Raw genomic sequence first — 27,212 nt, 5'->3', positions numbered from 1 at the left:
CAAAGGTCAGCGTCCCCAGAGAGCTGGCCTCTTCCTTGATGGGGCACCCAGATCATGTTGTTGATGCTCTTTTGTAACTTTTCCCCACAGCTTCTCATAGTCAGTGATCTCCCTCTCCATGGAGAAGGGCTTAAGCTCACTAACGTCCAGGGTTGTCCATCTTGTTTGTAAACAAGTCTCTAGCACCTTGCCTTGCATTGGAAGGTGCAAACATGTTTGTAGAATTGTTCCACAAGCATCACTGATTTCCCTTGCTATAGACTTCTCCCTCTCCTCAACTAACCTTACTTTTTATCTCTCAGTTGTATCTCTAACCCTATAAGGTTTTCATCTATTTCATGAACATATACTGTTATTATTAAGGCATAATTTTTGGCCATAGAGATCCCCTGTGAATTGAAATCTTGTAACTGCCTAAGCTAAGGTTCCTAGTTTCTCAAGAAAAACCAAACCAAAACAAAACAAAAACCCAATTCACTCTGGTAACCTTGTGTAGATACTCTGGGTTCTGCGAGGCTGGAAGTTATTTCTTTAGACTTAATACTAAAATGAAATATTTAGGTCTATTTCTACTGTTGTTTAGTATCCAAGCAATGAGCATAGGGCAGTTTTAGTTACTGAAAGTATCTAAGGCAGGATCTTTTCTGGCTGACACTTAACATCCAAAGAATCAGTAGGCCTCCGCCAGGCTTACATTGAGAGTTAGGAAGGGAAGCGACCTATAAAGGTCTTTTTATCTGGACCCCAGATTTAGCGCATAGAGCCCAAAGCCCATTCTGACATGGGGTATCTGTGTTCTTGACGTAGACCTACATACTGACCTCTAGCGTCCCACAAACTAGAAGATCTGTTAGAGCTACAGAAACGCTTAAATTAGGGGGGGTATAGGTATGGGAGCTCAACCCCAAAGGGGCAATTAAGTGAGAAGCCCAGTGTCTGGCGAGATGATAGCTGTTAGCGTGAAGAACAACAGAAAAGCAAAACTGGTGTATCCTTGTGTGTTTGGGGGCGAGGAGAGTACGGGCTGGAAAGAGGGATGCGAGAAAGACCAGAGGGGTCAATGCAACTTGCAATTCCCCAGAGCGTACCAGGACCAAGGCTCCATCCTCCCAGCGCAGCCCAGACCGCCCGGGGTGGTCCCGGCCAGCAGAGGGCAGCAGCTGGGCGGGAGAGTCCTGGCGAGGGCCGCGCGGCGTCGACAGGCTCGCGGGGATACTCATTTTGAGTGTGGGGCGAGAGACTCGCGCCCATCACTACTCGTACCCTACCCTGTGGCCACTGCGCGCTTCGGCCCGCGTTTCGGGAAGTGCGTGTGCGCGGGGACTGGGGTCGCTGCGGAGGGCCGGGCGCACATGCCCGGGGAAGGAGAGTGGAGGGTGTCCTGCGGGTCCCCGGGAGAGAAGGGGGGACGGGCTTCCGCGGGCGCCAGGCGGTAGGGGATCTCCGCGTCCGCTGCAGCGTCGCTCGCCCCATCCTCTGCCGGGCCCCCTCAGCGCCCTAGGCTTCTCCCGCCGACACCGCGCCCCGCTCACGGGGCCGCGTCAGCACCGGGCCGCTCGGGTCCCCCGCCAGCCCCCGCTCTGCTTCCGGGACCCGCGCCCCATATCCACCAAGGTGTGCTTTCCGCTGACACTGCCCCGGCCGGAGCGAGGCCAGTCCAGCCAGCTGAGCCCCGCGCGGCCGCGGCGCAGGTTTGCGCTCCCGCCGTCGAGGACTGCGGCGGCCGCGTGGGCGTGGGCCAGTCCCTGCGGCCAGGGGGGACAGGGGTACGGCAGGCGCACTTGACCGTGGGCCCCAAGCGTCCGAGCCGCGCTGCGCCGGCGGCGGGCTTTATGTAAATCGGGGCTGAGCCGGGGCGTCCTAGGTAGGATGGACCAGCCCCCCCGCGCCTCGGCCCTCACGTCCAATAAGAAGAGCCCCAGCTTGACACCTGCCTATATACAGGCGAGCGCGCCCCTGGCTCGCGGACCGAGCGCACATCCCGCACAGCCCACGCCGCGGGCGAGCGAGACCTCGGCCCGCCTTCATGACTTCCAGTAAGATCGAGATGCCCGGCGAGGTGAAGGCCGACCCCGCCGCCCTCATGGCGTCCCTGCACCTCCTGCCGTCGCCCACGCCCAACCTCGAGATCAAGTACACCAAGGTAAGGCGCCGAGAGGGCCTGCCGTCCACGGAGACTTTCTAGAACCTTCCTTCCTCTCCATGGTCTGTTAGGGGGAGAGGGTGGCGTGACGGGGTTTGGGGCCCGGGTCTCCCGGGCCAGTGTGTCGTCCCCGCGCAGCAGAGAGACAACACCCCATCCTCGGCGTTGGGGCTTCTGAAGTCCTGCTGGGATCTTGGGACGCGTCGGGGACTCGCCCCAGCCTGCCGCGCGGTGCTGAGGGTCGCCGTCAACGGCTCCTTCCCAAACCGCATTTGCCGCTGCCTTCTGGTCGGATTCTCAGCGTCCCGACTGCTGCGGGGAAGGCGTCGGCACCGCTTCCACTCCTCAAAGGGGTAAGAAGGGTTCCCCGCCAGGTCGGCTACGCAGCCTGGCCGTCTCTTCTTGGCCGTCCACCTTCAGGGGCCGCAGGGCTGCTGGCCGCGCTCGGGTCCTCGGCAGTCCGCACGGTGCGCCGCGAGCGGCTTTCGCGTAGGATCGTCCGGCACGCAGCACTCTGGCTGCCTTTGCAGATTTCATGGAAACCTGGCTGCTGAGTACAGTAGATCCGATGTCAGCATTTCATTCGAATTCTGTAGGCAGTGGCAGTTTTCCTGGAAAACTTGAGAAGTCTTTAAATTCGTGCAAATTAACGGGTTCGCTTTTGAACTGAAAAAAAAAATTACTTTTTATAATGAACTCTGACATCTCGGGTTGGCCAAGCAGGAATTTTTTGTTGGACCACAACATAAAAAGGAAATGAGTTCGCTACCTTAATGTAAATAGAATTTACTTCCCACAAATTCGACATGGAAAAAAATGCATTGATTACACACACGGTGGGGGGGGGGCGGTTATGTTATGGCATTGGGGTGGGAGAGAGAGAGAAATAGATGCGATTTAAAATAATGTTTCTTGGAGTTCCTTTTACAGTTGTCCTGTTTGATTTTCTATTCCTTTTAGTTGATTTCTACTACAGACATCGCCCAATCAACTTAAACACATACTGCACACACACAATACGGTTAAAGTTGTTTTCTATCATGCTTATTACGAGATAAACTAAATTTTGTCCAGAAGTAAATAGTTTGGTTTTGGCTTAAGGGTTGAAAGTGAAATTTATAAAAAATCCATCAGAATATTGAAATTTTACCTGCTAAGTTTTAGGATAAAAATCAGGGTGACTTGTGTTTCGAATGCCAACTTAGATGGATTTAATGTACCTGTTAGCTTTTTAGATGGTGTGACAAATTCTTGAAAGCCATTTTAAGGAGAGGTCGTTAATGGTTACAACCATATAGGCATTGTTTGCATAACAATGGTGCCAATGTGTGGCAATTCTCCGGGTTTAGGAACAAGCAGGGAAAGCATGCAGCAAAAGAGTTTTGTTTTATGAGGGTCCCTAACCTCTTCAGGCTTTCTTTAAAGGTCTTAGGATGCAAGAGCTATGCTGGAGAGAGGACTTCAGATTTGGGAGGGTTTGATTTTAGCCTTACTTTGGATTGGATTTTCCTCACAGCCCCTGAAAGGAGTTTTAGGTATCTAGGAATTTAATTTTGAAACTCTTCCAGTTCTCTTTTACTCTGACAACCCTCGCTCTCTTTTTTTCTCTTGTTCTCCCCCAGTAGGAAAGACAACTGATTTATAGCTAATTGAAGCCTTTAATGTGGAGTCTTTTAGCTCAGGGGAGACTTTTATCCAGTATCCACTTTCCCACTTATTACAAAGAAAAACAATCAAAAATGAAATAATGGATTGTAACTTGATTCTTTAATTTGTGGGGAGGAGGCACCTTATTTTAGGCTTGGCAAACAACCCTCATAAACACTGAGTATTACTAATCTAAAGGCAAGCTCTTTTCACAAAACCTTGTAAAATCAGGTATCTGCGAACATTCCCAGCAGCTTTCCTCCTCAGCTCTTTAGTGAGACTTCTGAATTTTCTGAGACAAGCGGCATGGGCAAGCAGCATCTTTAACATGAAGAGCAGAAGCTGCTCTTTTGGTAACTGAGGGTAATGGGTAATGATTTTTTTTTACTTAAAAGGAAAGTAAGATTAATGGAGAGTTTTAAAAAATTCACTTACGATCATGAAATTATATTAGTGAGTTTAAGCAGAAGAATGAACAAGGTACAGTGCACAGTCCTTTAGAGCAGTGTTACCCACATTCATTAGGAATTTTAAAAAGGGTAATAGCTAAAACATTATTATGCTAGTGTGATTGTTGAATAACATGTAGGAAAGAAATACAGTATTTGTGTCAGAAAATGGTACAAGACAAATATAGATGAATCCTTAATAATTTTTGTCTTGTTAAATAAAAACTCTTTAGTGAAGGATATATAATGACAGGACTTTAAAATATGACTTGAGGACCAGTATAAAGTCACTACTTTTATGTAAGTGGTGATATTTTGAGTATTTCAAGTAGCATGCATTCAGAAAACTTTGCACTTGTGATGTATTTTTCACCATTTTCTTTCTTCTTCTAAAAGTATTTTACATTTTTTATAAAAGGGGAATAGGGGAGATCATAAGAAATAAAAGTTACTGCTATTGCCCATCCATGGAAATACTCCAAAATTAAAATTCAATCCCAAAGAACGCTGAAAGGGCTGAACTCGTGGTTTTGTATTGACTCTCAGGCAATTACATTTAGTTTTTCAAATAAGCCTTCCTCTCTGAAGTTCCAACACCCATTTAGAACTGATCAGCAATAGCAATACCATTTTTTGGAATATATCTATTTTTATTTTCCTAATACAGCAAGCTAGACCCCAAGTTTTAAAAGTGATTCTTTTTTTAAGTAATATGTTTAAACAAAACAAAACAAAAAACTGCAGACTGCCTTAGTCAGGAAAGACTGATAACTCCACCAACTTCAAGTAGCGAGGGGACCACTTTGGGGCCGGGAGAATGTGCGCTCTCCTCCTTGTATTCTAAGGAGACTGCTTAACAGCTAGCATAGGAGTGTCATTGTTTTTAGTTGTGCTTTTATGAATTAAAGATTTTCTGAGTTGTTCCTATTTTATCAGTCTGGTTTTTAAATTTTTGTATATCTGAATATATTATAGGAGTACACATATTATAAAATCAAGGCTTGCTCTTTGCTGACTGCCCCTAACTACAAGGGAGATCTCTTCCAGATTCCCAGAAGATCTTTGAAAACTTTCCGACTTTATCCCACCCCGACCTTCTCTATTGTCTCTATCATCTTTTCTGACTCTACTAGTCCCTCCTCCCCCCACCCACTATACACACATGCATTGTGCTGTCTCTCTGTTGATCACTTTTCAGTGAGAGTTTATGCCCATAACTAACACTAACATAAAGGGTTTTGTTTTCCTCTAGCATTTGATACTGTGAGGAGCTAAGACATAGGGAATAAGGGGGTTATGGAGAGCTGACCCACTAAACTAGAAGAGAAAAAAATAAAAGGCAATTAACTGAAAATTAGAGCTAATGTGCATTGGGTAACTACTATTTATTCTTTTATTTATTCATTTAACAACCTTTTATTGAACACCTACTGTTTTCTGGGATCAATTTCAGTTCAGTTCGAAGGATTTTTAAGTGGCATCTTCCTGACAACAGCGCTTTTCGTTAAGCTAGTTGGGCTGAGGAAGCATGGGCCTCCTAGGAGCTTAAGGTCTTTTTAGAAAGATGGAATGCCAAAATTTGGTTACCAGTATGGCAGTAATTCAGTTGATCAATGTAATAATAACAATAATGATAATACTTATAATGCCACTTACATTGTGTATGGGACCTAATGGCTTACCTAGCACTTTCATATGTATCTTATTTGATCCTTGCAAAACCTTTTGAAGGAGACAGAGTAGGAAGAAGTAGGAATAATTGATAAGGAAGACCTTGGCCTTGACTTATAAAAAATTGATAAGAGCTTTCCTCACCATACACTTTGCTTTTCCTAACAGTCACATACTTTTTTTTGAGAGAGAAAGAGTTTTAAATCTTTATTTTTGTATATTGTTTCTGTTGCAAACATGGAGAGAATATGAACTGGTCTACTTCTTTTAAGAAGGAGCTACGTTTTGTGACTTCTGATTCCCTGGCTTTAAATTACTATATTTGCTATTTCTGTGAGTTAGTGGGGGGGGTTTATAGGTTTGAGGCAAGATTCTTGCCTATACCAGGGATTATTTCTTAAAAGATGGTACAGGTTTGGTTACTTCCAAAGCTCTAATCAAGATTGTCTGCTTGATCATTAGTTGTTAATCAAATTTCGCGTTTAATGGGGACCTCAGGTTTTCAGAACTATACTTTTTCATAATTGGACAGCTTTTTGATGTTTGTATCATCTCCATTTAACCCAGGAAAGCTAAACAACTTCATTGTAGGATTTGAATTAGATAACTTTTCGGGGGTCCTGCCTGATGCCTTCTACTATACAGGCAGGAATCATATGGAATCATCATTTGCTGAGGTGCTTTTGTCCTTTATTTCTATAAAATGAGGAATTATAGTTTCTCTATGTAAGGGTAGAAGATTCTCTGAGGTGCGTGTTCTGTGAGGTCTGATTTCCTTGCAGCCTGGCTTAAGAGAAGCCAGGCATGCACAAGTTCTCTGTTGCATTAGACCATGGTTAGCATGATGATCAAACCATGACCAAAACAAAAACATCTCAAATACCAATATAGTTCTGTCTCAAGTCTTTCTCAGTTGGATAATAAAATACAAATACTAATGTCTATTTTTATCTTTTTAGTTATCTTAGTGACAGCTTGTAGGGGTCAGCAAACTACAGACTGTCTCTTTGATTTTGTAAATAAAGCTTTATTGTAACACAGCCACACCAGTTCACTTACATATTGTCTGTAGCTGTTACTACAGTGGCAGAGCCAGGTAGTTACAACAGGACTGTATGACTCACATTTCAGAAAAAGTTTATAAGCCCTTGACTTACTTAGAAAAAAGAAAGGCTCTGAATAAAAATAGGCCTTTGTTCAAATCTTGGTCAGATTTGTACTTATTAGCTATGTGCACAGATAACATTTATTCACCACACAATGCCAGGTATGGTGCCAGATTCTGGAGATGCAATAGTAAGCAGGGTATGGACAGTGTCTCTTCTCAGGGAGTTTCTTCACTGAGTATCAATTTCTACATCTGTCAAAATTAAAGGTAATAGTAGTACCTACCTTACATGATGGTTATTGTCAGGACTAGGCGAGCAGGTGTGTGAAAATAAGTGGCATATAATGATAATCAGCTAAGGACTAGATCCATTTCATTTTTAGGAAGTGATGAATACATTTGTTGTTTCAAATTAATGGATGCCCATTTTAAGAAAGATCAGAAATGTATGACCAATAAAGTTTTCTGAAACAGGCCATTGTTTATAATTTTAATTAAGTATGAGTTTAATATTCTGGGTAGCTGTGGAATCCTTATATGTTTACACTGGATTTTCATCAAATGGGATCCCTTGGAGGTTTCCCTACCAAGGACTTCTCTTTACTAAAAAGTTACTAAAACAATTTCCCAGCCAGTATTTTAATAATCAAATTAGATGTCTGACACTTGTGCCAAAATTGTGCATCCATATGCCTCAGTATACCCAATTGGCTGGGCCTAAATGTTAGATGGCAAAGAGTCATTTCTGGTATTTTAAGTAGTTTGAAGAAAGATCTTGCCAAGTCATTGGTGCAAAAATCTGGGAAGTATGGCAGCACAGGAGGACATTTTCAGAAGATACCTTTTGGAAATGGGAAGGTATCTTAGTTTATGAAATTTAAAATTGAAGAGTCTTTCAGTGGTCCTGATTGCCCAGTCTGGGGGCACTTCACCCTCCAAAAAGTAAAAGCACGCATGTGGTGACTATTTTGAAAGTTCTCCTAGCGTTTCTTTAATTTCTCTGTTTGCTGTGACAGGTAATTTCAAAGCCAGTCATTTCCCCTCAAACACCAAACCAATGCAGAGAAATGATTGCCATAGTGTCACCTTGGTTAATTTTTAAGTGCCTTTTCAGACATGTCTTTGAGCTTTATTCCATTTTACCTTTCAGATATATGAGATAACCCAAATTGGGAATTTCTTATCTCTGGCATTTCTCTATTGCTAGTCTGTCTACTTGTAAGATGATGGAGTTATGTGTAAATTGTTTCCCTTCAAAATCTTAATGAGTTTATTTACAGTAAGTCTCTGTTTTGTCACATGATTTGAAAACACTTCCAGCCTTTGAAAATTCCAGTTGGAATAATAATTGAGTGCTTTCACCATCTAGACTTTTGCGGGGCTCTCAACAAAACTTCCCTGGGGCTAAACATGGGGGTTTATTGACTTTTGTAGAATGTGGTTAAAAATTAGAATGTCTGTGAGTGAACATTCTAATTTTTATTATAGAAGGAATCTTTCCTTTTACTGCAGTTCAGCTCTGTTACCTCCAGAAGTAGATACCTGCTCTATTTCCTTTCCTTACCACAATCTGACCTTTGGAGAGCCAAAGTAGCAGTTTCTTTATCCCTAGATCTCTGGAAAGATAAAACCTATTGTCCAGTTGAAACTGGAAACACCTTATTTAGACAGAATTTAGGATATCATGGGTACCAAAACACTTTCCAATATTGATTATAGGGGGAAAATTCAAAATAATTAAAGATTATATTTTTTTACATTTTCTTATACATAATTTTAGTTTGTCTAGCCTGTCTTCAGATTTCAAGTCCAATGACTCTTAGGATATTTTGCCCTGGGTCATTTCTAGGGATTTCTAAGAGATTAAGCTGAGTCAGAAAATGGTATAAGATGTATGGTTCTTCCCTCAGTAAGGATGGAGCCTACCCCCGGGTAAGTGGATCTACCAAAGTAGTGTGAATTTAGTAAACCCACTAACAGGCAGAAATCACCTATTTCCCTCTTCCTCCAACCCCCACCATTGACACACACCAAATATATGGATTGAGGTGTGTGTAATGATGGAGGGTTTAGGGTGAAGGAAGAGGGGAAATAAGAAGACCTTCCCCGGGAAGACAAAATGATGAAATGTCTCTACAGATCTGCAGAGGATAACTTAAAGTCTTATTTCCCCAGGTGTGAAAATTGGACTCTCTCACTGAATCCTTTTTGGGAGGAAATTAGGAAATAGTATGAGACTGATTGGTGGAACATGAAACCAGTGAATTCTACCTTATCTATATTTTAGAGTCTGATAACCAGCATACCAATATAACTTGATTTTCACAGGGAAGGTTATCTAATTGTATTATCTTGGGGTTATTTTTATCTTTAACTTCAGTCAGAGCTACCCTTTTGCTCCCCTGAATTTATTTGCTTGTTTCTTCATCTGATGTTTATTAGAGCCTCTTGTGTACAAAGCATTGTTAATCACTGTCTGGCACAAAAAGATACATAGATGTGTACCCTGTCCTGAAGAGGCTGGAGAGGATTCCTATTTGGGTGTGGGGTGAGAACATGCACACAGATAACTATGGTGCGTGATAGAAGATGCTAAATTCTTGACATGAATGCACTTAAAGCACCATGATGATTCAGAAGGTAAAGAGATGTTTCAACCTCAGCACAGCAACAGCACATTGTATTGTTAGACATACTTGAGACGAAATCAAATATTTCAATCATACAGCAGAGTATAGACAATATAACAAGCATGCATACATATACCCAGTTTGTTTATTCTTAACTGTTTGCCCTATTTGCTTCTAATCTTTTTAAAGAAATACACTGTCACTTCCCCTATGAACTTCTCCCGTTCCCCTCTCTCCTCTCCTTCCTTTCTCAGAGGTATTTGGCATTTATCTTTCCCATTGGTGTACGTATTCATACATGTATATGCATTCATAAATGATATATGTTATTTATTTATTTTTACTTAGTAAATATTTATTGAATTAATTCATGCTTTCTTATATTGTCCATGGAGGTTATTCTGCTGGATCCCATTAATAAATAAAATAACCATTTAAACAATTTGTACTTAATAATCACATATTTCCTGGCAAAATAACGAGTCCAGCAGCCAGGCAGCCTGGACTTCAACATTGACTCTGTCACTTGCCTAACTGTGTAACCGTGGGCGAGCAAAAGTGTGCCTCACTTTTACTATCTGTGAGATAAGGAAGGTGTTGTGAAGATTAAATGATTTAATACATGGAAAGCACTTAGAAAAGTACCAGACGGTAATGCCTCAATAAGTTATTATTATTACTACTAGTGCAACTATCAATATTATTATTCCAGAAATAAAACACTCTTTTAAAACAATACTAAATATGCTATATTACTGAGTTTTTTGTTTTTGTTTTTTTTCGAGTTTCTATGTGTTTCTTTTTCAACATCTTTATTGGTGTATAATTGCTTTACAATAGTGTGTTAGTTTCTGCTTTATAACAAAGTGAATCAGTTATATATATGTTTCCATATCTCTTCCCTCTTGCGTCTCCCTCCCTCCCACCCTCCCTATCCCACCCCTCTAGGTGGTCACAAACCACGGAGCTGATCTCCCTGTGCTATGCTGCTGCTTCCCACTAGCTATCTACCTTAATTTGGTAGTGTATATATGTCCATGCCACTCTCTCGCTTTGTCACAGCTTACCCTTCCCCCTCCCCATATCCTCAAGTCCATTCTCTAGTAGGTCTGTGTCTTTATTCCTGTCTTACCCCTAGGTTCTTCATGACCTTTTTCTTTTTTTCTTAGATTCCATATATATGTGTTAGCAATGATATATGTTATTGTCCCGCATGCTAAACCTTTTAATATAAATGGTACCATTTATATCTTGGCTAACTAATTCAGTACTATACGTCATCCTGTTAGTTTAGAGAATTTAAATTATTCCTTAGCACCAGGCTTGAAAATAGCATTACTTTGTTTTTTGTTAATATTTGAACTTATTGTGTTTTAAACTCAAAGCTGGTGTTATACATTCACCTTCGTATTTGGATTTCGTAAGTTATTTGATATGTGCATGTGTGCCTCTAATTCTAAAGAACCTACCGAAGAATGAAATTCTCCAACTTTAAAACTGAATCTAGCCCTTCTGTGGATGTTACTTATGTAATACCTAACAGATGAACATATTCTCTGAAAGCCCTTGTTACTTGTTTGCACTACTACTAAAATGTGCAATTTTTGCCTTGTATTATATTTTTCTGCATAATCTTCTACTCCTAAACTGTGCTAGATTATAAACTTTCATTCATGTTGGTATTTTGGAAGCATCTAGTTCAGTGTCTTACAGTGTAAATGCTTAGGGCATATTTGTTGAATGAATACTTGTTATATTTTATTATTAATAGCTACTAATAGCAATGAATTATCTTTTTATTAATACTTAATTAATTAATATATTATCCTTTCATTATTAATGCTATGGTTTCCAAAGTACTTTTCACATATGATTGCTTTTAATAATTGTGGCAGTCCTATTATGTGAATATTATATTAATATCCCCATTTTATAAGTGATACAATCAAGTATATTAAAGTTAATTAATTTTTCCAGGATCAGTAGCTATAGGTGACAATTCCAAGACTCAAATAATCCTTTTCCTTCTCTCCTCATAACAATAAGAACAAGCACAAAAACCACAACAAAGACAAAGCATTTTGGATTATTAGCCTAAAGCTCTGCTAAATGTTTTGCAGGATAATCCCAAACCCAGTTCTCTGACTACAAATCCCAACCTTAAGTCCAGTTGGTATTGTAGCTATCATTAGCAACAATTTCAGCCTGACATAAAGATGAGAGTGTGTGTTCAAACAAAAAAAAAAGTTGATATAATCAACACTTTAGGTATGAATCACCTGGGTAGGTGTGATTCTTTAGGCTATGGGAAAGAACTGTATTTTTGGATTCTCACTGGTTGGGTAGTCACACGTGGCCCTTAATAACACCTGCTTGTTTGTTTTTTCAGTCAAAAGAGTGCTTTTCTTTGGTATGGTTATTCAGATTCACTTGGGAGTGAGGATTAATGAGACTGTTGAAAGCAAATATATTTCATAGTCTTTCAAATCTTCCTCTCTCCCCATAGGCCATCATTTTGTGTTATTTGACTATAAATTGTGTGGGAGAGGCACTTGCCAGAAAGAGTTGGGTGGGTATGTTCTGTCTTGCCTTTATGAGCAACCGTTTCTCACTAAGGCTTAACTACTGTTAGATCCATCTATTACATGTAACCTCAGCGGGGATGCAGAAGAGAGAAACAGTGGTCCGCAGGAATTCATGCAATAACCAAACTTTAACAGAGTTAAAGTGACAGAGCGTGGTGGTGATTGGGATGCACAATTAATGTTTCATTGTAAATGGCTCAAAAATCCTGTCTAAAGAAACTACTGTCAAGTTATTGCCTTTAAGCCAGATTTTATAATCTCCAGAGTTCTGTCTTCACTTTTAGAGAGAACACATTGCTCTTTCTCCTCTACTTCCCAGTCAAACATCCCTTCTTCTCACCTTTCCCATCTCCTTTTAAATTTTTACGCACTTGTGCTTCTCTTCTCCTTCCCTGAGTATTTCTCTCAGACAGGCCCTTGATGACCCTCATTCCTTGGTTAGACTCATTTACCTGTTTTCATAAAGTGGTTAGCTCTGCCTGGGAACCTTTGTAGTCAGCTCTTCCAGCTGTTGGCCCGAATGGTCCCTAGGGAGACCAGAAGCAATGAACCTGGAATAACCACATTTAACTTCTGTGAGCCCTCTTGAGAATTTAGTAATTACTTAATGGATTGAATTGGTGACATATACTATTCCGGATAACAGCCTAGGTTGCATTAAATTAACCTTCACAAATGGGTATTTATTGGGTACTCTTAAAAGACTACATGTGTTGGCTGTAATTGCTCTTCCATGTTTCTCCACGTTGATAGGTATTTGTACCGAGTGAAAAATTTCTCAGATTAAAGCCTGGGTGGTAGTTGTAGCCATTTAGTGATGTGTGTCATTGTGTTCAGCACATTGAGCATAAATCCTGTCTTGTAAACAGCAGGGAGACTAATGAGGTTTGCCCACATTCTGGTATCATTACCAGGAATTCCAACAGAGAAAAAGAGAAGAAAGAAAGAAAAGAAGTTTTTTTCAGAGTGATTTTTGGAACTCCTGATGATCCAAATTAAGGAGAGAGATGATTGCTCAACATTAAGTATAGTCACGTATGTATAAATATGAGTACGTAAACTACATTTAGCTAAAACAGAAACCAAACATTCTGCTTTTATGAACACTGGCAAAGTCAGTGACTTAGTTCTATAGAGAGCTAATGAAGAGCTTATTTATGAGTGTCTTTAATTGTGAGGGTGTAGTTGGACAGCTATTGAAATAATGCAGCTGTTAACATGATAGCACACTTCTTGCTTTCTCAGAACTCCTTATCATTACAGCCAACTAAAATTTCACATTATTTTTTGTCTTACAATTTTTGGGGTGATTCTGCTGTTATTTTTATAGTCACAAATGACTTCTGAACAAACCAACTGTCTTGTGAGAAATCTTTCAAATGTGTTTTTTTAGGTTTATCTAAGGTCTTTATTATTACTGCTAAATAACTTGTGTGTTTTGATAATGTCACATCAAGGGATTCAATTATTGCTTACTGCCTGGGCTACTTATCTTCCTGGATTCAAATTTTCATGAAAGCTGGTATCATCGCACCTTTGGCACAAAGTGTGGTCCACACATTTTTGTGTTTGAATAATGAGTAAATGGATGAATACTAGAAAATAATATTGTCTGATCCATTTGCAGAGTTACTAATAGAATGCTGGGACTAGAAAGTGAATTCCAGGGTAAAGTGTTTTGAAATAAATAGCTTTCTCTCTTTAAAGAAAGCTCATGCATATTCTCTCTCTGTCTCTCTCAAGGAGAACTCCCTTCCTCCACTCCCACTTACCCCTTCCTTTGAAATAGAAGCCCTCAGGGTACATTGTAGAGTAGTGAGCAAGGCAGTGGACTGTGCATTAGAAGACCTGTGTTCTGGTCCCAGCTCTGCCAGGGATGTATGCTCATTTAGCAGTTCCTTGTACATGTAGGCACACGATAAATAGTCACTGAATTAATGAATGAACAAATTACTCGATTGCTTATTTAGCACTTCCTCGTACGCTAGGCTCTCAGGATATGAAAATGCTTTGTGATATTGGGTAACTTACTTAAATTCCTTAGACATCACTTTTATTACTTATAAAGTGATAGGACAGAATGAGTTGCTTATTTACTAACCCACCTAGTACTTATAAAAATGACTGGATTAGAAAAGTTGTAAGATTTCTTTATCCCACCCTGACTCGGCAGAACTCTTTAATTTCCTGGGTCCCAACCTGGGATCATGAGATCGGAAGGACAATACCAAACTTGTTTGTATATCTAGTTACAGTCTTTCTGGGGCCCAAAATTTTCACTCAGAACAGTGTTTTTTAAAAATATTTTCCCAAGGATGTCCTAATAATTACCAAAAAGTAGTCCACAGAAATCTCTGTTAATGATTCTCCTTATGTAAATGAGTGATTAGCAGTGTCATAAAGATCCACTGGAAATAAAAATTTTTGTGTTCACTGAACACTTAGAGTACTAGAAATTAGAGCAGTGACTCCCAAGAGAATTCCTCCTTTAAGTCTTAGGGAACATTGATTTTAATACTTGGTGATAGTGGTAGAAAGAAAAGGTTTGTTGGCACTTTTCCTCCAAACCATTTTGGCAGCTTCTTTGTCAACCTAAGCTCATGAAAACCACGGTGGGTCGGGTAAACTCTGTGGAGAGGGAACTTGTCAGAAGCTACGGCTTTTCACTTGAGTCTAATAGAGACTTAGCACTTTGCAGGTCAGTGCCACTGCTATTTGTCTCTGACCCAAGAGATCTGGAGTTCTTCACATCAAAACCACATCTTGCTGAGCAGAGATCAAACGTAGGAAGGTAAGGATTCTGCCAGTGATTTATCATGCCAAGGAGAGTGATCAGGCCATATGGGGCTGCTGCAAATGAAGTTGACATTCCGGCAGTTTCTCTTATAAGTCTCACATGTAGTTATGGCTAGTTTTTCTTGTAGAGGAATTCCGGGTCAAGTGGCAGCTTTCAGTGGCATTTCTTAGCAAGCCTTACCCCCAACATGAGGTTTACTTCAAAATCACGTCCTAGCAAGATATTTTCTTATGGTTTATGTAAATAGCAAAAAAGGATTTCTTAACCAAATATTTGAAGGTTAATTGGAGCTTTTCATTTGATGTCTCCTTTTTTCCCTTTTTCTGGGAAGGTAACTATTAAAAAACGAAAAAGAAGAAAGAAAGAAAGGAAAAGAAAAATTAAGGTGATTTGAGGTCTACAAAAAAACACTTTCTTCCTAAATATTAGATGTGACTTGAAGGTAATGAAATTGACTCTATAAGCTCTGCTTAATTAGGCTCATTAGTTCATCACATTTTGTTAACTCAGGGCTTTAGGAATGAATGACTATGAATATTACAATCCAGTTCCTGGGGTAAGGAAGGTATCACGTAGACCTTTCTGTATATTTGTAATGGCCAAGAGCAAAGAGGAAGGAATTAATTATTTAAGTACAAAATAGGTATAGTTATGTTTGAAAGTATTTGCTAACATTTAAGTCAAGGACAAAAATTTTAATTTTAATTGATAGAAAAAATTCAGTAATCCGCCTGTTCTTTTAACTATTTATATCAACAGATACATGAAAATAGTTGTGCAACATAAAATTCAGCTTGTTGTTTGTTTACTGTCACAAGGAAATGTTTAGTCTCCTGTGGAGAAATCACTCATTTATTGGTTCAAAGGCCTCTTCAACCTTAGGATATGCACTGGGGTGTTTCAGCCCCTCTTTGCACAGGATATTTGCTTTGTAACATCAATGAAAGATGATATTGGCCTTTAAATGTAGTAGTTCATGACATTAACTTCTAATTCAACTGAAGATATCAGTTGTCCCTTTTGTGTTTTACTTTTTCTTAATGAAAAAAATTACTATAAATGGAATGGGCTTCGGTAGTTAGAACTGGGTCTCATCCAGTAGTCAAAATTCACTTGATTTCCTGAGGTGTCAGTATATCTGTTTATTAACTGGGAATTATTATTCTGACTGATGAAGTACTTCAAATCTGCAGGAAGCAAGTTTAAATATAGTAATAAAATGGACTTTCTCCCAGTTTTCATCCTTGGCATCCTTGGAGTGTGTACAACATCCACAAAAACCTGGTAGGGTTGCCAGGTAAAATACAGGGTGCCTGGTTGAACTTGAATTTTAGGTAAATAATGAATACTTTTTAAATATAAGTATGCCCCATGATTTGCCAGTGATTTAGGACATACTTATTCTGAAATTTAATTAGCTGTTTTTCTGAAATTCATATTTAACTGGGCATCCTGTATTCTTACTTGCTAAAACTGGCAACCCTAAACTGTTACACACATGGTTTGTGATTTTTATCTGTGACCAGCAAATAAACATCATTTTAATGGAAAATTAATTGGCAGTAAAATCAAAGACCAAAGGAATCCTTTAAAATTATTGCACTTGAATAATGAAAAGGCATGTCGTAGAAAGATTTTTTTTTTAACCCTATCAGTACTAGTAAATAAATAGGGCAACTAGGCCCATTGTAAGACAGCTTAATCTCCTAAATGAATTGCCCCAACCTTTTAATTCAAAATCATACAAACAAAAACATTGAGATAAGCTGGGTGCTTTTTCAAATGGGGACCCCTGTGGCTTTGAAAATAAACACTTCAGTCTCCTCCCCACCACCAACGCCCACACCCACACTCACTAGCCTTTCTGATGTCTTCCATTTGCAAATGAACAGGCTGAATTCTGAGCAAGAAGACTAATTAAACCTGGGAAAGATAGGCAAAGGAACATTTGTTTCCAAGCAGAAGTCAAAAAGAAATCAAGTCACATTCTGCTTTCTCAAGACTGACAGGAGGGCCTTAAAGTCCTTCCTGAAGTTCCTTCTTCTCCAAGCGTATTTCCCACACCACTGCTCAGACCCTCTCAGGGCCAGGCTACAGTAGTGTGTTTGAACCGACCTGCATTAGTCTGTCTTCATGGCCGAATCAGGCAAGGGTCACAATCAGAAATTCTGAGAGACTTAGTCAGAGTGTGGGATGACCTTCACCATCTTTACCTTCTTCTCCCATCCTTTTGCCCTATGTGTCTCTCGTGGTTTGGCAAAGGGGTCTTACTGGCAATAGAAGAATAAATGGAACAAATAAACACAGAACAAGGAGTGTCTAGCTTTTTTTTTTTTTAGTGTCTAGCTTTTTAAGAGCACTAATAAATTGCCTTGAATTGATGGTTTACATTCAGAATCAGAATCAATTAAGAGTTTGAGTGCACACTATACCAGACTTTTCAGTAATCCAATACTTTAATCCTTACAACCACTGGATGAGGTGATTTTCTTATTTTAGAGTTGAGAAAATTGAGCCACAGAAAGATTAAATGACACACCTAAGTCACACCATTTAGTAATCTTTATACATGTAGAAATTTGATCCGTAAAGAAGTAGTTTGAGAGCAATGGGGAGGCAGAATTTGATCTTAGGACACCTAAGGAGACCAAAAAGACCTCCATGATATTCAACATAGGTGCTAGTCAAACCTGGTGATACGACTGAGGCTGGGAAAGTCACACAGTTTAGGTCTGTGGTAGAGATACCTGCCATAACCCTTGGGATCCTGAATCACTAGGTCTGCTCTAATCTGTGTCACAGGTTCTTGGAATTACCCCCAGAGCCCTTTAATCTCAGTAATCCTAGCTGCCTCATTCTGGGAAAGAAGGCAGCCCCCTACCCCCCGTACTTCGCCTCCTAGTTCATTTGGATGGAGCCTCATCCCCTGAAGTCTGGCCAAACTGAACTGTCCTCTGGGGGATGTGACTAATGATCTTTTGTCTCTGTACTCTCATCAGTGTCCTTTCACTTTCAGAAACAGACCTTGAGGTTAGATGGCTATGTGAGAAGCTGGGTGGATCTTGGCTACCTAACTGCTAATATCCTAACTTATTTCTGTTTACAGCGTTAACACAATTTGTATAATCATGGCATGTAATATGTTGGGCATACAGCATTTATTTTAAAATACTCTGGCACAATCAATTTAGATTAATATTTTAAAGCTCTTTTAAAATGTTGCCTCTAGTTTCTCATTTCTTTGACTTTGTGCTATTTACATACTTTCAAAGTCTAGTTTGCAGTCTTTTCTGTTGAAGGCTTTCCCTTTCTCCTGCCTTTCAGCCTAAGACTCAGGATGAGTGGGATTCAAGGCATACAATATTGAGTCTATTATTTAAAACTGTTAATTGATTAAAATTAAGATTGATAAACTAGTCCTTGTCAAAGCAGGCTTTGTAAAACCATGCTTTTTGTCAGGAAACAATTACACCTATTGAACAAAGGCCACGTCTCGATAATATCAAAACATTGACTTTAAAGCGAAAAATGCAATCAATCATCTAGGTGTTTTCCTATACAATGCCATTTGGGTGTTTTTTCACTTTTTAGCCAGATGTTTTGGCGTGAAGCAAAGCGAAGAATGGAAGGCAACAGAACCACTGTTGCTCTCACTACCTTAGATATTTCAATAGGAAGCTTCTCCTCTCACCCCATAAGTGATCTGGACATTTGCTTCTTTGTTTTATTTTATATAGGTGGCCTCTTAATTAGAAGTAAAATAAGGTGGGGATTTTTGTTCATTAAAGTTAAAAATACCTTTATTGCCTTTGATTATAATATTTAAAGGCTACCAGCTTTACAAGGTAGCATACTGAGGTGATCATCAATATAAATAATTTTTTATAACAGTAGAAATTTAATTTTATATAGTTAAATGATAGTGCTGTCTGTACTTTGTTGTCTGTAAATCTCTTTAAAGTACATCAGCAGAAACAATGGAACAGTCATGTAAAAGGAGATAACTAACGTATGACAAGTCCTCAAACTACTTCTTTCCACTCTTAATTAAAAGTAATTGAACTTTTTCCTATAAATAGATCAGTCTGGTTATTGATTTGCTGTCTGGTACTCTCCTTTGATGAACCAAAAGCAGTTTAGCGGCAAGCCGAGTAAAATTCAACCCTCCAAGGCATAATCTACTGCAGGATTTAATACAAATCATTTGAAGCATTTACTATTAAAAAAACAAAACATTTTATTACTGAAATAAAACATGGCAGCTTTATGTCAAAGATTCATTGAGGATAGGAAGTTATTTACACCTAACTCCTATTAATGCCTGCTGCTTTGAGAACTCCTCAGGGGTTTAGATTCTCCAATTAGAAAATTCATGGCAGCCTCTCTGTATTGTCACGGCCACTTTGCTGTGGGCTGGAAGTGTGGTAAGCCTGATTTGTCCTTGACTGTCTTCCTGCTGCAGAAGTGGCCAAGTGATGTGGCTTGGCTTGCATGGCTAAGCTTCACTGTTTTGAATCTTTATCCAAGTAACTGCTGAGATTTATAAAACAAATTAAAGCAATTTTTAGAAGAATCAAATTCCTGTTGACAGCCAGTCCTGAATTCCTTATCCCACCTTTGCTTCTTTCCCCAGTAGCATGATTTATTAAATCTTTTGAAAACTGTCTGCATGTTAAGTGCTGTGTTAGAATGTGGGGGAATCCAAATGATGCCGGGAGACCTTTCTTCAAGGAACTTAGAAAAGGCAGAAACTTCCGTTTTAGCCAACTAAGCCTTACGCACATTCACATTTTATCTCACCTAATTGTACAATAGCCCCGCAAGGAACAGGCCTTATTTCTGCTTTTATAGAAAAGGAAACAAAGCTCAAAGAGTTTCAAAGTCTATTTTAGATGGCTCAGGATTTACACAAGTGGTAAAAGGAAGACTGATTTTAAATGGAGATTCAACTCTAGTACTTCCATTCTAGTTTGTTCTATAAGGAAGATAAAGAAGTACATGCAAGATTAATCACCTCAGTGCTCAATGAATTTCCTACTTTGTTTTACATACATAGACATGACCCTCATGACATCTTACCATTACTGTTGAATAATTAAGCAACTTCAGTCTCTCTAGTTGTCTTGGGGAGAACAGACTTGCATGTTACTTTGTTATCCTGGTGATATGTTTTGAAAAAAATTGTATAAACCAACCTAGTCATCTTGAATTGGCTTTCAAAAAGCCTGCCTTTATCATCTTTACTGTTTAAAGCCAGGGACACAACCATATATTTCATTCATACTTCAGGCCACCTCTCTTGGATGCTATGAGATGTCTGTTCCTTTCAGGTTCGGGAAGGGACACTTCTGTTTGGCAGAAGGCATGTGGAGTATTGTCCTTGTTAGAGTTCTTAAAAGCATTCCACCAGGAAGGGAATAAAATTTGTGAGATGGGGAAATAGATGACATTTCCTGACCAGGTTCTCAGAATTCTAGGATGCTATGAAGTAATTACAGAAGGAAATTGTACTTACAGATTTTTTCCAAATGCCTGTGTGGCATGTCCCTAATTAACTGCCATTATGAATTTTAATTTTAATTCCCTTAGCTGGGTGAGGTAACTGAGAGCCAGGTAGCTGTGATCGTTTCATAAAGACTGGCATTTGATACCTGTTTTGATAACTAGATTCTTCAGAGAAAGGAACATATGAAAAAGGAAGCACTTTGATGCAGTGAATTTGTAACCAGCTCCTAAATCAGGCAAGGTTGGCCATTCCCTTTTTCTTCTGCGCATCCAAAACCAACCCTTCTGTGGAAGGTCGTTAGGATAGGGATTGGTTTTGAAGTCCCCTTCCTGGACCCTCAAATATAGCCCTGTGGTTGTAAGAGCACAAAACTTTTCTTTAATAAGCCTAGGAAAATAATTTTCTCTCTGAGGATCACAGTATTGTGACTGCTGTCCTCTGGCAGAAGTTCTTGCTTCTGCATGTGAGGAGAATGCAGAAAATGTCCCAGGACCTCACCTCTGAGTGGAATCCACTAGGAATGTAAATCACTACTGTTTCCATAACACATTTTGCCTTCAAGAAAGAAAATGAAAAAGTATTTTGCTGTCAACCCGTGTTGATTGTGCTGAAGGAAAAAAGGACTCAAACAGAATTCCTTGTGCTGAATAATTTTAAAGAGACATTGTGAAAGAGGTGCTCATATTTCCTGGTCGACCATCAAATCTTCTTTTTAAAGAAACATCAACAAAATTTAAATTTAGAAAAAGCCCTGGGATGGGAATCAGGATATTGGGTTCCAGTCCCTATTCAGCCACCAATGGGCTGTATGACCATGGGCAAGTCATTGGACTTCTTTTGACAAGTTTATTTATATAACACTTTCCTTCTGCATAGATTGTATCTAAAGCCCTTTCCAGCTCTTTGAATCTAGCTCTTCCTGATTAAAGCAGCCTTTACTATATTTAGACCAAGAAAAAAGTTATTCATTCATTAGTGCATTTAAAAATAGTACTTTAATAAGGCTTAGCTGTTAAGGTATGAGCTTGGCATCCTGCATAGTTTCAGAATAAGAAACTAAAACCAATTTTGGGGGAGGTGAGCTGTTTCCAGTTGTTCTTGGTGATCACTTTGCATAAGTTTAAACATGTTTGTTCTAGGACTTTTTTCCACCTAAATTTCACTTTTTTCAAATGGTATATTTCTAGCACATTAGTTGCACATTCAAGTATAAGACATAATTTGGAAAAGGAGGCAGTAACTTTTGAACCTGGAGGATAGAGTAGGCTATGGGCATGGAGATATATGATTCAAGTAGTTATGAAACATCAACCTGCACTTAGAAAAGGAACAAAACAAATCTACAGTGTCACAGAACCTCTGATAAACTCTCTTATTGAGCGCCCACTGGTGGTCACATGTGTTCTATACCCAGTACCTCAGACAGGCAGAGTATTAGAACTAGAAGTCCTTAGAGATGGCATCTTCCATTCAGTTGGTAGTAGCTTTCTAACGTGCCATGTTGAGAAGTATTCAAGAGTTTAACTGGAAAGTGTCATGATCAATTATCAATGTCTGTCAAGGGACTGGAAGGAAGATTTGTATCACAGGTGCCATCGATGAACCTGTCTTCAGTTGCCAAGTCTGGTATTGTTATAGATAAAAGAGGGACGGTGGGAGACTTGCCGAACATTTAGTGTGAAACCAAGACCAGAACACAAGCACTTCACCTCCTCCTCCTCCTTTTGCTGTGGAAGAAAATAGAACTGTTAAAGTGGTATCCTCTTATAAATAAACCCCCAGGCATAATCAGCCTAAATAATGAACTATAAAATGGCCAAACTACATAATTGGTAGTGGTCAAAGAAGGACCACTGCCATGCCCCAGTTCCTTTACATAGCTGAGCTTCCACTTCCTCGCCTATGACGTGGAAATGGTGACAGTGCCTACCTCATGTGGCAATTTTGAGGATTAAACGAGTTAATGCATGTAAAGTGTCTGGAACAGTGCCTGGAACATAGTAAGCACTCACATGTTAACTTTCATCATTATTCTCTTGATCCATTTGGTTTTCAATTCTGACTTTACAGTAAATTTCCTAATTATGTTCTTTCTACTGCCTTTGGCCTAACTGAACACAGATCTTTAACTTACTGTTATAGTTCAGCAGAGAAGTGGGGGGGAACCAGTAATGTTAAGAGGAATGGAAAAGCTCTATACTTAACTTTGGGAGACCTAGGTTCAAACTTTTGCTCTGTAAGTTATTTGCAGTGTAAATTTGGACTTGTAACATAAATCTTAGTTTACTCATCTGGAAGGAAAATACCTACATCACAGATTTGTTATATAGATTAAGTGAAATAGTGAAAATGCTCAGTAAATGGTGGGTACCTAATAATGTTAATAATCAGAATTATTTTTTGAATGTGTATTATCCATATTCTTGGGGTTAAAACAAATTTGGTCTTCATGGTACAGTTGGGCCTGTGTAGGTGTGCTCTGTTAGCACAGCTCTTGGAGAAGGACTTACTTATCAAACAATTCTGTGTTTTCATCTGTGGGTTCAGAGATCTGGTGCTTTCTTTGATGAAGCCCAAGTTCTCTCCTCAGAAGGATGTTCTCTTGGCTTCTGTCAGGCAGGTGTGGTTCTTTGGTTGGATTTCTCCGAGGCACACAAATTACTTGTCTAGTGTTTGATAAAATTAGAATATAAAATCTCTTATCCTTAAAGCATATTCATAGTAGGTATTCAATAATACTTTTGAATGTTGTTACCCCATCATACCACTGGAGCTGTTCCTGTGTTGGTCTTTCCCCACTACAGTGCTGAACACTTATTTCAAGGGCAGGGGCTGACCCTATTTATTTCTGTATCCCTAGTGCCTTGCATAGTGCCTACCATATAGTGATTGTGAGTAACAGAAAAATTAATAACTTTACGGGAGACAGGACAAAGGCACTCCCTTTCACACAGGACTGTCCTTTTTCTTCTTTTCCCTCTCTTTTCAGCTCCTCCCTTCCTCCCAATAACTAGTGTCATGAGTCATTTACTAGCCTTAATTCACCTTTTTAGAAGATAATATTTCCTTCATTTCCCCTTTTCACAAAAGTGAAAGGTGACATGTCTTCATATAAAGAAATGGCCTCGGCCGATTCTGGAAAAACTCTTGTGGTTAATCAGTTACTTTTAATTTAAATATATATGTTTAATGCTGTATTACATTGTAAACTCCCAGGCTGATTTATGGTCTCAGTCTGCCTTAATTAACATCGATTCTAGGGGAATAGTAAATGGGAATGGCCTTCACAATTGAGGCTGAACAATGAACTCTCTGGGTGTTGTCCAATTTGTAACATGATTTACATGGAAGCCAGCCCTTCCTTTCCTGGGGTTATCCCTTTTTCATCTAGTGTTTAGGACGGGTTATATATAATCCATAGATAGGAACATTTGCTGTCAAATACTTTTGCTGATTTAGAGCTAGGCCACAAAATGGTCACTATTAATAAAGAAGGAGAAAAAAACCTAATCTGAGGCTTTGCAGGGATTCCAGGTTCTTGCTATGTGTCATCGCTTGTCCAGTCTGTGGCATTTTTATGAAGTGACCATAATGAAAGTCAGATTAAACGCACAGGATATATACATTTAATCAACAGCCATTGGAGTCTGTGGTGCTGGAACAGTTATAAGAGCCCCATGAATGCAAATTTATTGCAAAAGAATCCAAGGGGTGGGGAATGAATGTCTGCTGAATGGTACTACCTGACACGGGACACCAAAAAACTTTCCAGAGTGAGTGATTTAAGTGTAAGGTTTGGCTTGTAAAGCTGCCAGCTGCTTGGTTTCAAAACTTGAAACATTTCCAAAACATTGGATGAGGCACTTTATATGTGCACTAGAGTAAATACTCTGGTTTTACTGCCAATTTAAATGTGCTCAGTTTACAGTAATGAGCTTGTATAGGCATTACCTTGTTTATAGAAAGTGGAACAGGAAGAAATGAACATTAACCATTACCAGTAGCAATTCCCGTTGCCTTCTGCCATATCACTGATGGCAAGCAAAGTTTCTTCCAATTTGAGAATATGTCACAACTGACATTGGTGTGTACTTGGCTTTAATGCCATGTTGCTTCAACATGTAACAGAGTAACAAATGCTGTAATCCACTGTGGCTCTGATAAGGCTGCTCAGACCAGTTGACTGTTGGGTTACTATTTTTCCTAGAACAGATGTGAAAAGCATTCCCAGATATGGGAATCATGGGACAGTAGAGTAGGTAGGTACCCTGATTATACACAATTGAGTTTATTTTAGCCAGGTCTGTTTTCTACAAGCAAATCAGTAATGTGAGTCATTTATTTTCTCCTAAACAAATTATTTGGCTGTGTTTTGGTGCTCTACATGGAAGCATTGGCCTTTATCTTTGGGGATGACTGGCACAGGAACCCCTTTAGCCCTTTCGTACTCTTGAGGTCATATACTGGAGACAGACAGATATATTTAGCCTGAAAGACATAATTTGCTCAGCCTGGAAAAGAAAGAAAGTATAGAAATCTAAGGAGATGTTAGTGAGCACAGTGCCTAGAAGGGAGTAGGCACTCAATAAACATTGTTGAAGGAGATAAGAAAAGAAGGGAAGAAGGGAAGGGAGGGTGTTCAATAGGAAGATACCATGGAAACCCATATTTTAAGAGACATATCCTCATGAGTTCAGCTGTGTTTAGAATCGACTTCTTAAAACAAAAAAGTCCCTACTGATCGCCAGGGACTCCTTGTCTTTATTTCTGCGTTTCTTTGCGTGGCTTCTGAGAACCTTTTGGCCCAAGTACACGTACTTATGAATATCTGGATTATGCTACCCAAGGAATACCACACTTCCCCTACAGTATAATTCCTTTTCCATTGCGTGGGATACTAGCGAAATGCAGAAATTGACCAGAACCACCAGCACGGTATATGTCTGCAAATAGTAGGATTCTGATGATGCAAGTATATGGCTATAAAATTGATCTTATGACACAGACTATGCATGTTTTCTAGCTGGTCTTGCCTTAAGTGCTTTTTCTAACAGTATTTTCATGGTGCAAAAAGAAAAGAAAGCTAGTCATTCAGCACTGAATAGTTCAAAATATTGAATACCTGAACTTTCATGACAGGTGAGCTCTACCTCTATCTATTTTCCCTGTCGTACCTCTCCCTTTCCCTCCATCCCCACCTCCCTTCATCCTTGGTTCCCTTCTCAGTTCATTGTTTCTCAGTATGAAATCAGTAAGGCTTATTTTTCTTAGTCTCTTCTATTCAAACAGAACTGTATTTTTAAAAAATAAATATGTTTTCTAACACTATTTTTCAATATTCATTTCCTTATCTTTTAAAAGTCTCCTCTTCTTGTCTCCTCTACAGTATTTTTCACTCCTTTAATTGCTGCTATTAAATGTGATTAGTTTATATTTTAAAAATTCTTCTCTCTTTTCTCGTGTCTTCCTTCTTTATATGACTCTGTTTGACTAGGTTTATGTTTTTCTGACCTATTTACTCTTGACTGTGAGTTTTCATGGCTTTTTTGGCCCTGCTTGCCTGAAGGTACCCTGCTCACTCTGAAGACAGTGCTGTGGTAGAGGCCAGTACTGAGAGTGCTGGGGCCCTCAGCCACTGGAGCTACTTGTAGCGTCCAGGGACTTTAGGTGGGAAGGAGAGAAACTACACTTGTATTTCTTCCTTCTCTGTCACACATCTTCAACCCTGGTATCAGATAATCTTTGAGAGGAGCTGAAGTCAAGGAGGAGGGACTGATGAGGCCAGCTGAATAATTTTATTAGGGATAGAGTTTCTTTCTTCTACCTTATCCGTTCCCTACCCCAGGTCATACTCCCTCATTATTTCTTGTTTCCCTGAAGTGTTCTTCTAACATGTCAGCCCACACCAATATCTCCCTTCTCTGAAGCAAACTCCTGCAGTGCTTATCTCTACCATTCATCTTGGCACTAAATCATAGAGTGTCTTAACATTATTTAACTTTCCTGAAAGTAATCTTGTCTTTGAAGCATGATTATAAGCCCAAGGACAGCAGAGTACACATCTTCTGTAGATTTTCAGTGGTACCTATAAACAGCTCCCTGTTTAGAATAGGCCTTTAATGAACATTTTGCAGTTGTTTTCTGTGAAATCAAATTTCTGCTCAGCTATTCCTTTCCCACTTAATTTGAACTCAGGCTGTTTTTGTTCTATCAAACCTGTTTCACAGAGGAGGATTGATAGGGTTTAGCAGCTCCCTCAATTTTATGAAGTGGTTGCATTGCAACTTAGAGCCATTAACTCTTTTTTAGACTCTTCTTTAGATTATTATTTTTTAATTTACATCATTTAAAAGATTAATAGTTGCTGCCCAGGATTTCCACTTTGGGCATTAAACTATCATATTCTAAAGGATCCTTCAATCACGATGCAACTAGCTCTTGTATGAATTCATGTGTGTGAGTAAATACATGTACTTGAATTTCAGTTTCCAATGATTTGTTGATAGTATATTGATCTTGTATCCTGGGACTTTGCTAAATTATACTTCTAGTACTTTTTTGGTAGATTTCTTAGGAATTTCTACACAATCATGTCGTCTGAAAATAAAGAAAATAAAAACTTATTTTATTTTCAATCTTTTGGCCTCATAATATCAGATATTATTACAATATTAAA

At 39.3% G+C, this 27,212-nt stretch overlaps 1 protein-coding gene across 3 annotated transcripts in view; it reads left to right on the top strand.

The window, feature by feature from the left end:
• The first annotated feature begins 1,943 nt into the window (after positions 1-1,943).
• ALDH1A2 (aldehyde dehydrogenase 1 family member A2) overlaps positions 1,944-27,212 on the top strand; it is a 93,983-nt gene continuing 68,714 nt past the window's right edge. For 2 of the 3 annotated variants that reach the window (XM_065872344.1, XM_065872343.1), the window contains exon 1: positions 2,027-2,143. In XM_065872344.1, the coding sequence (XP_065728416.1) occupies positions 2,027-2,143 (117 nt within the window). Of the gene's footprint in view, positions 2,144-27,212 lie in introns of all 3 variants that reach the window. The other variant, XM_065872345.1, reaches the window with a different exon arrangement.

This window comes from Phocoena phocoena, chromosome 2 (assembly GCF_963924675.1).
Source record: "Phocoena phocoena chromosome 2, mPhoPho1.1, whole genome shotgun sequence".
NCBI lineage: Eukaryota > Metazoa > Chordata > Mammalia > Artiodactyla > Phocoenidae > Phocoena > Phocoena phocoena.
This window is presented reverse-complemented; position numbering and strand designations above follow the sequence as displayed.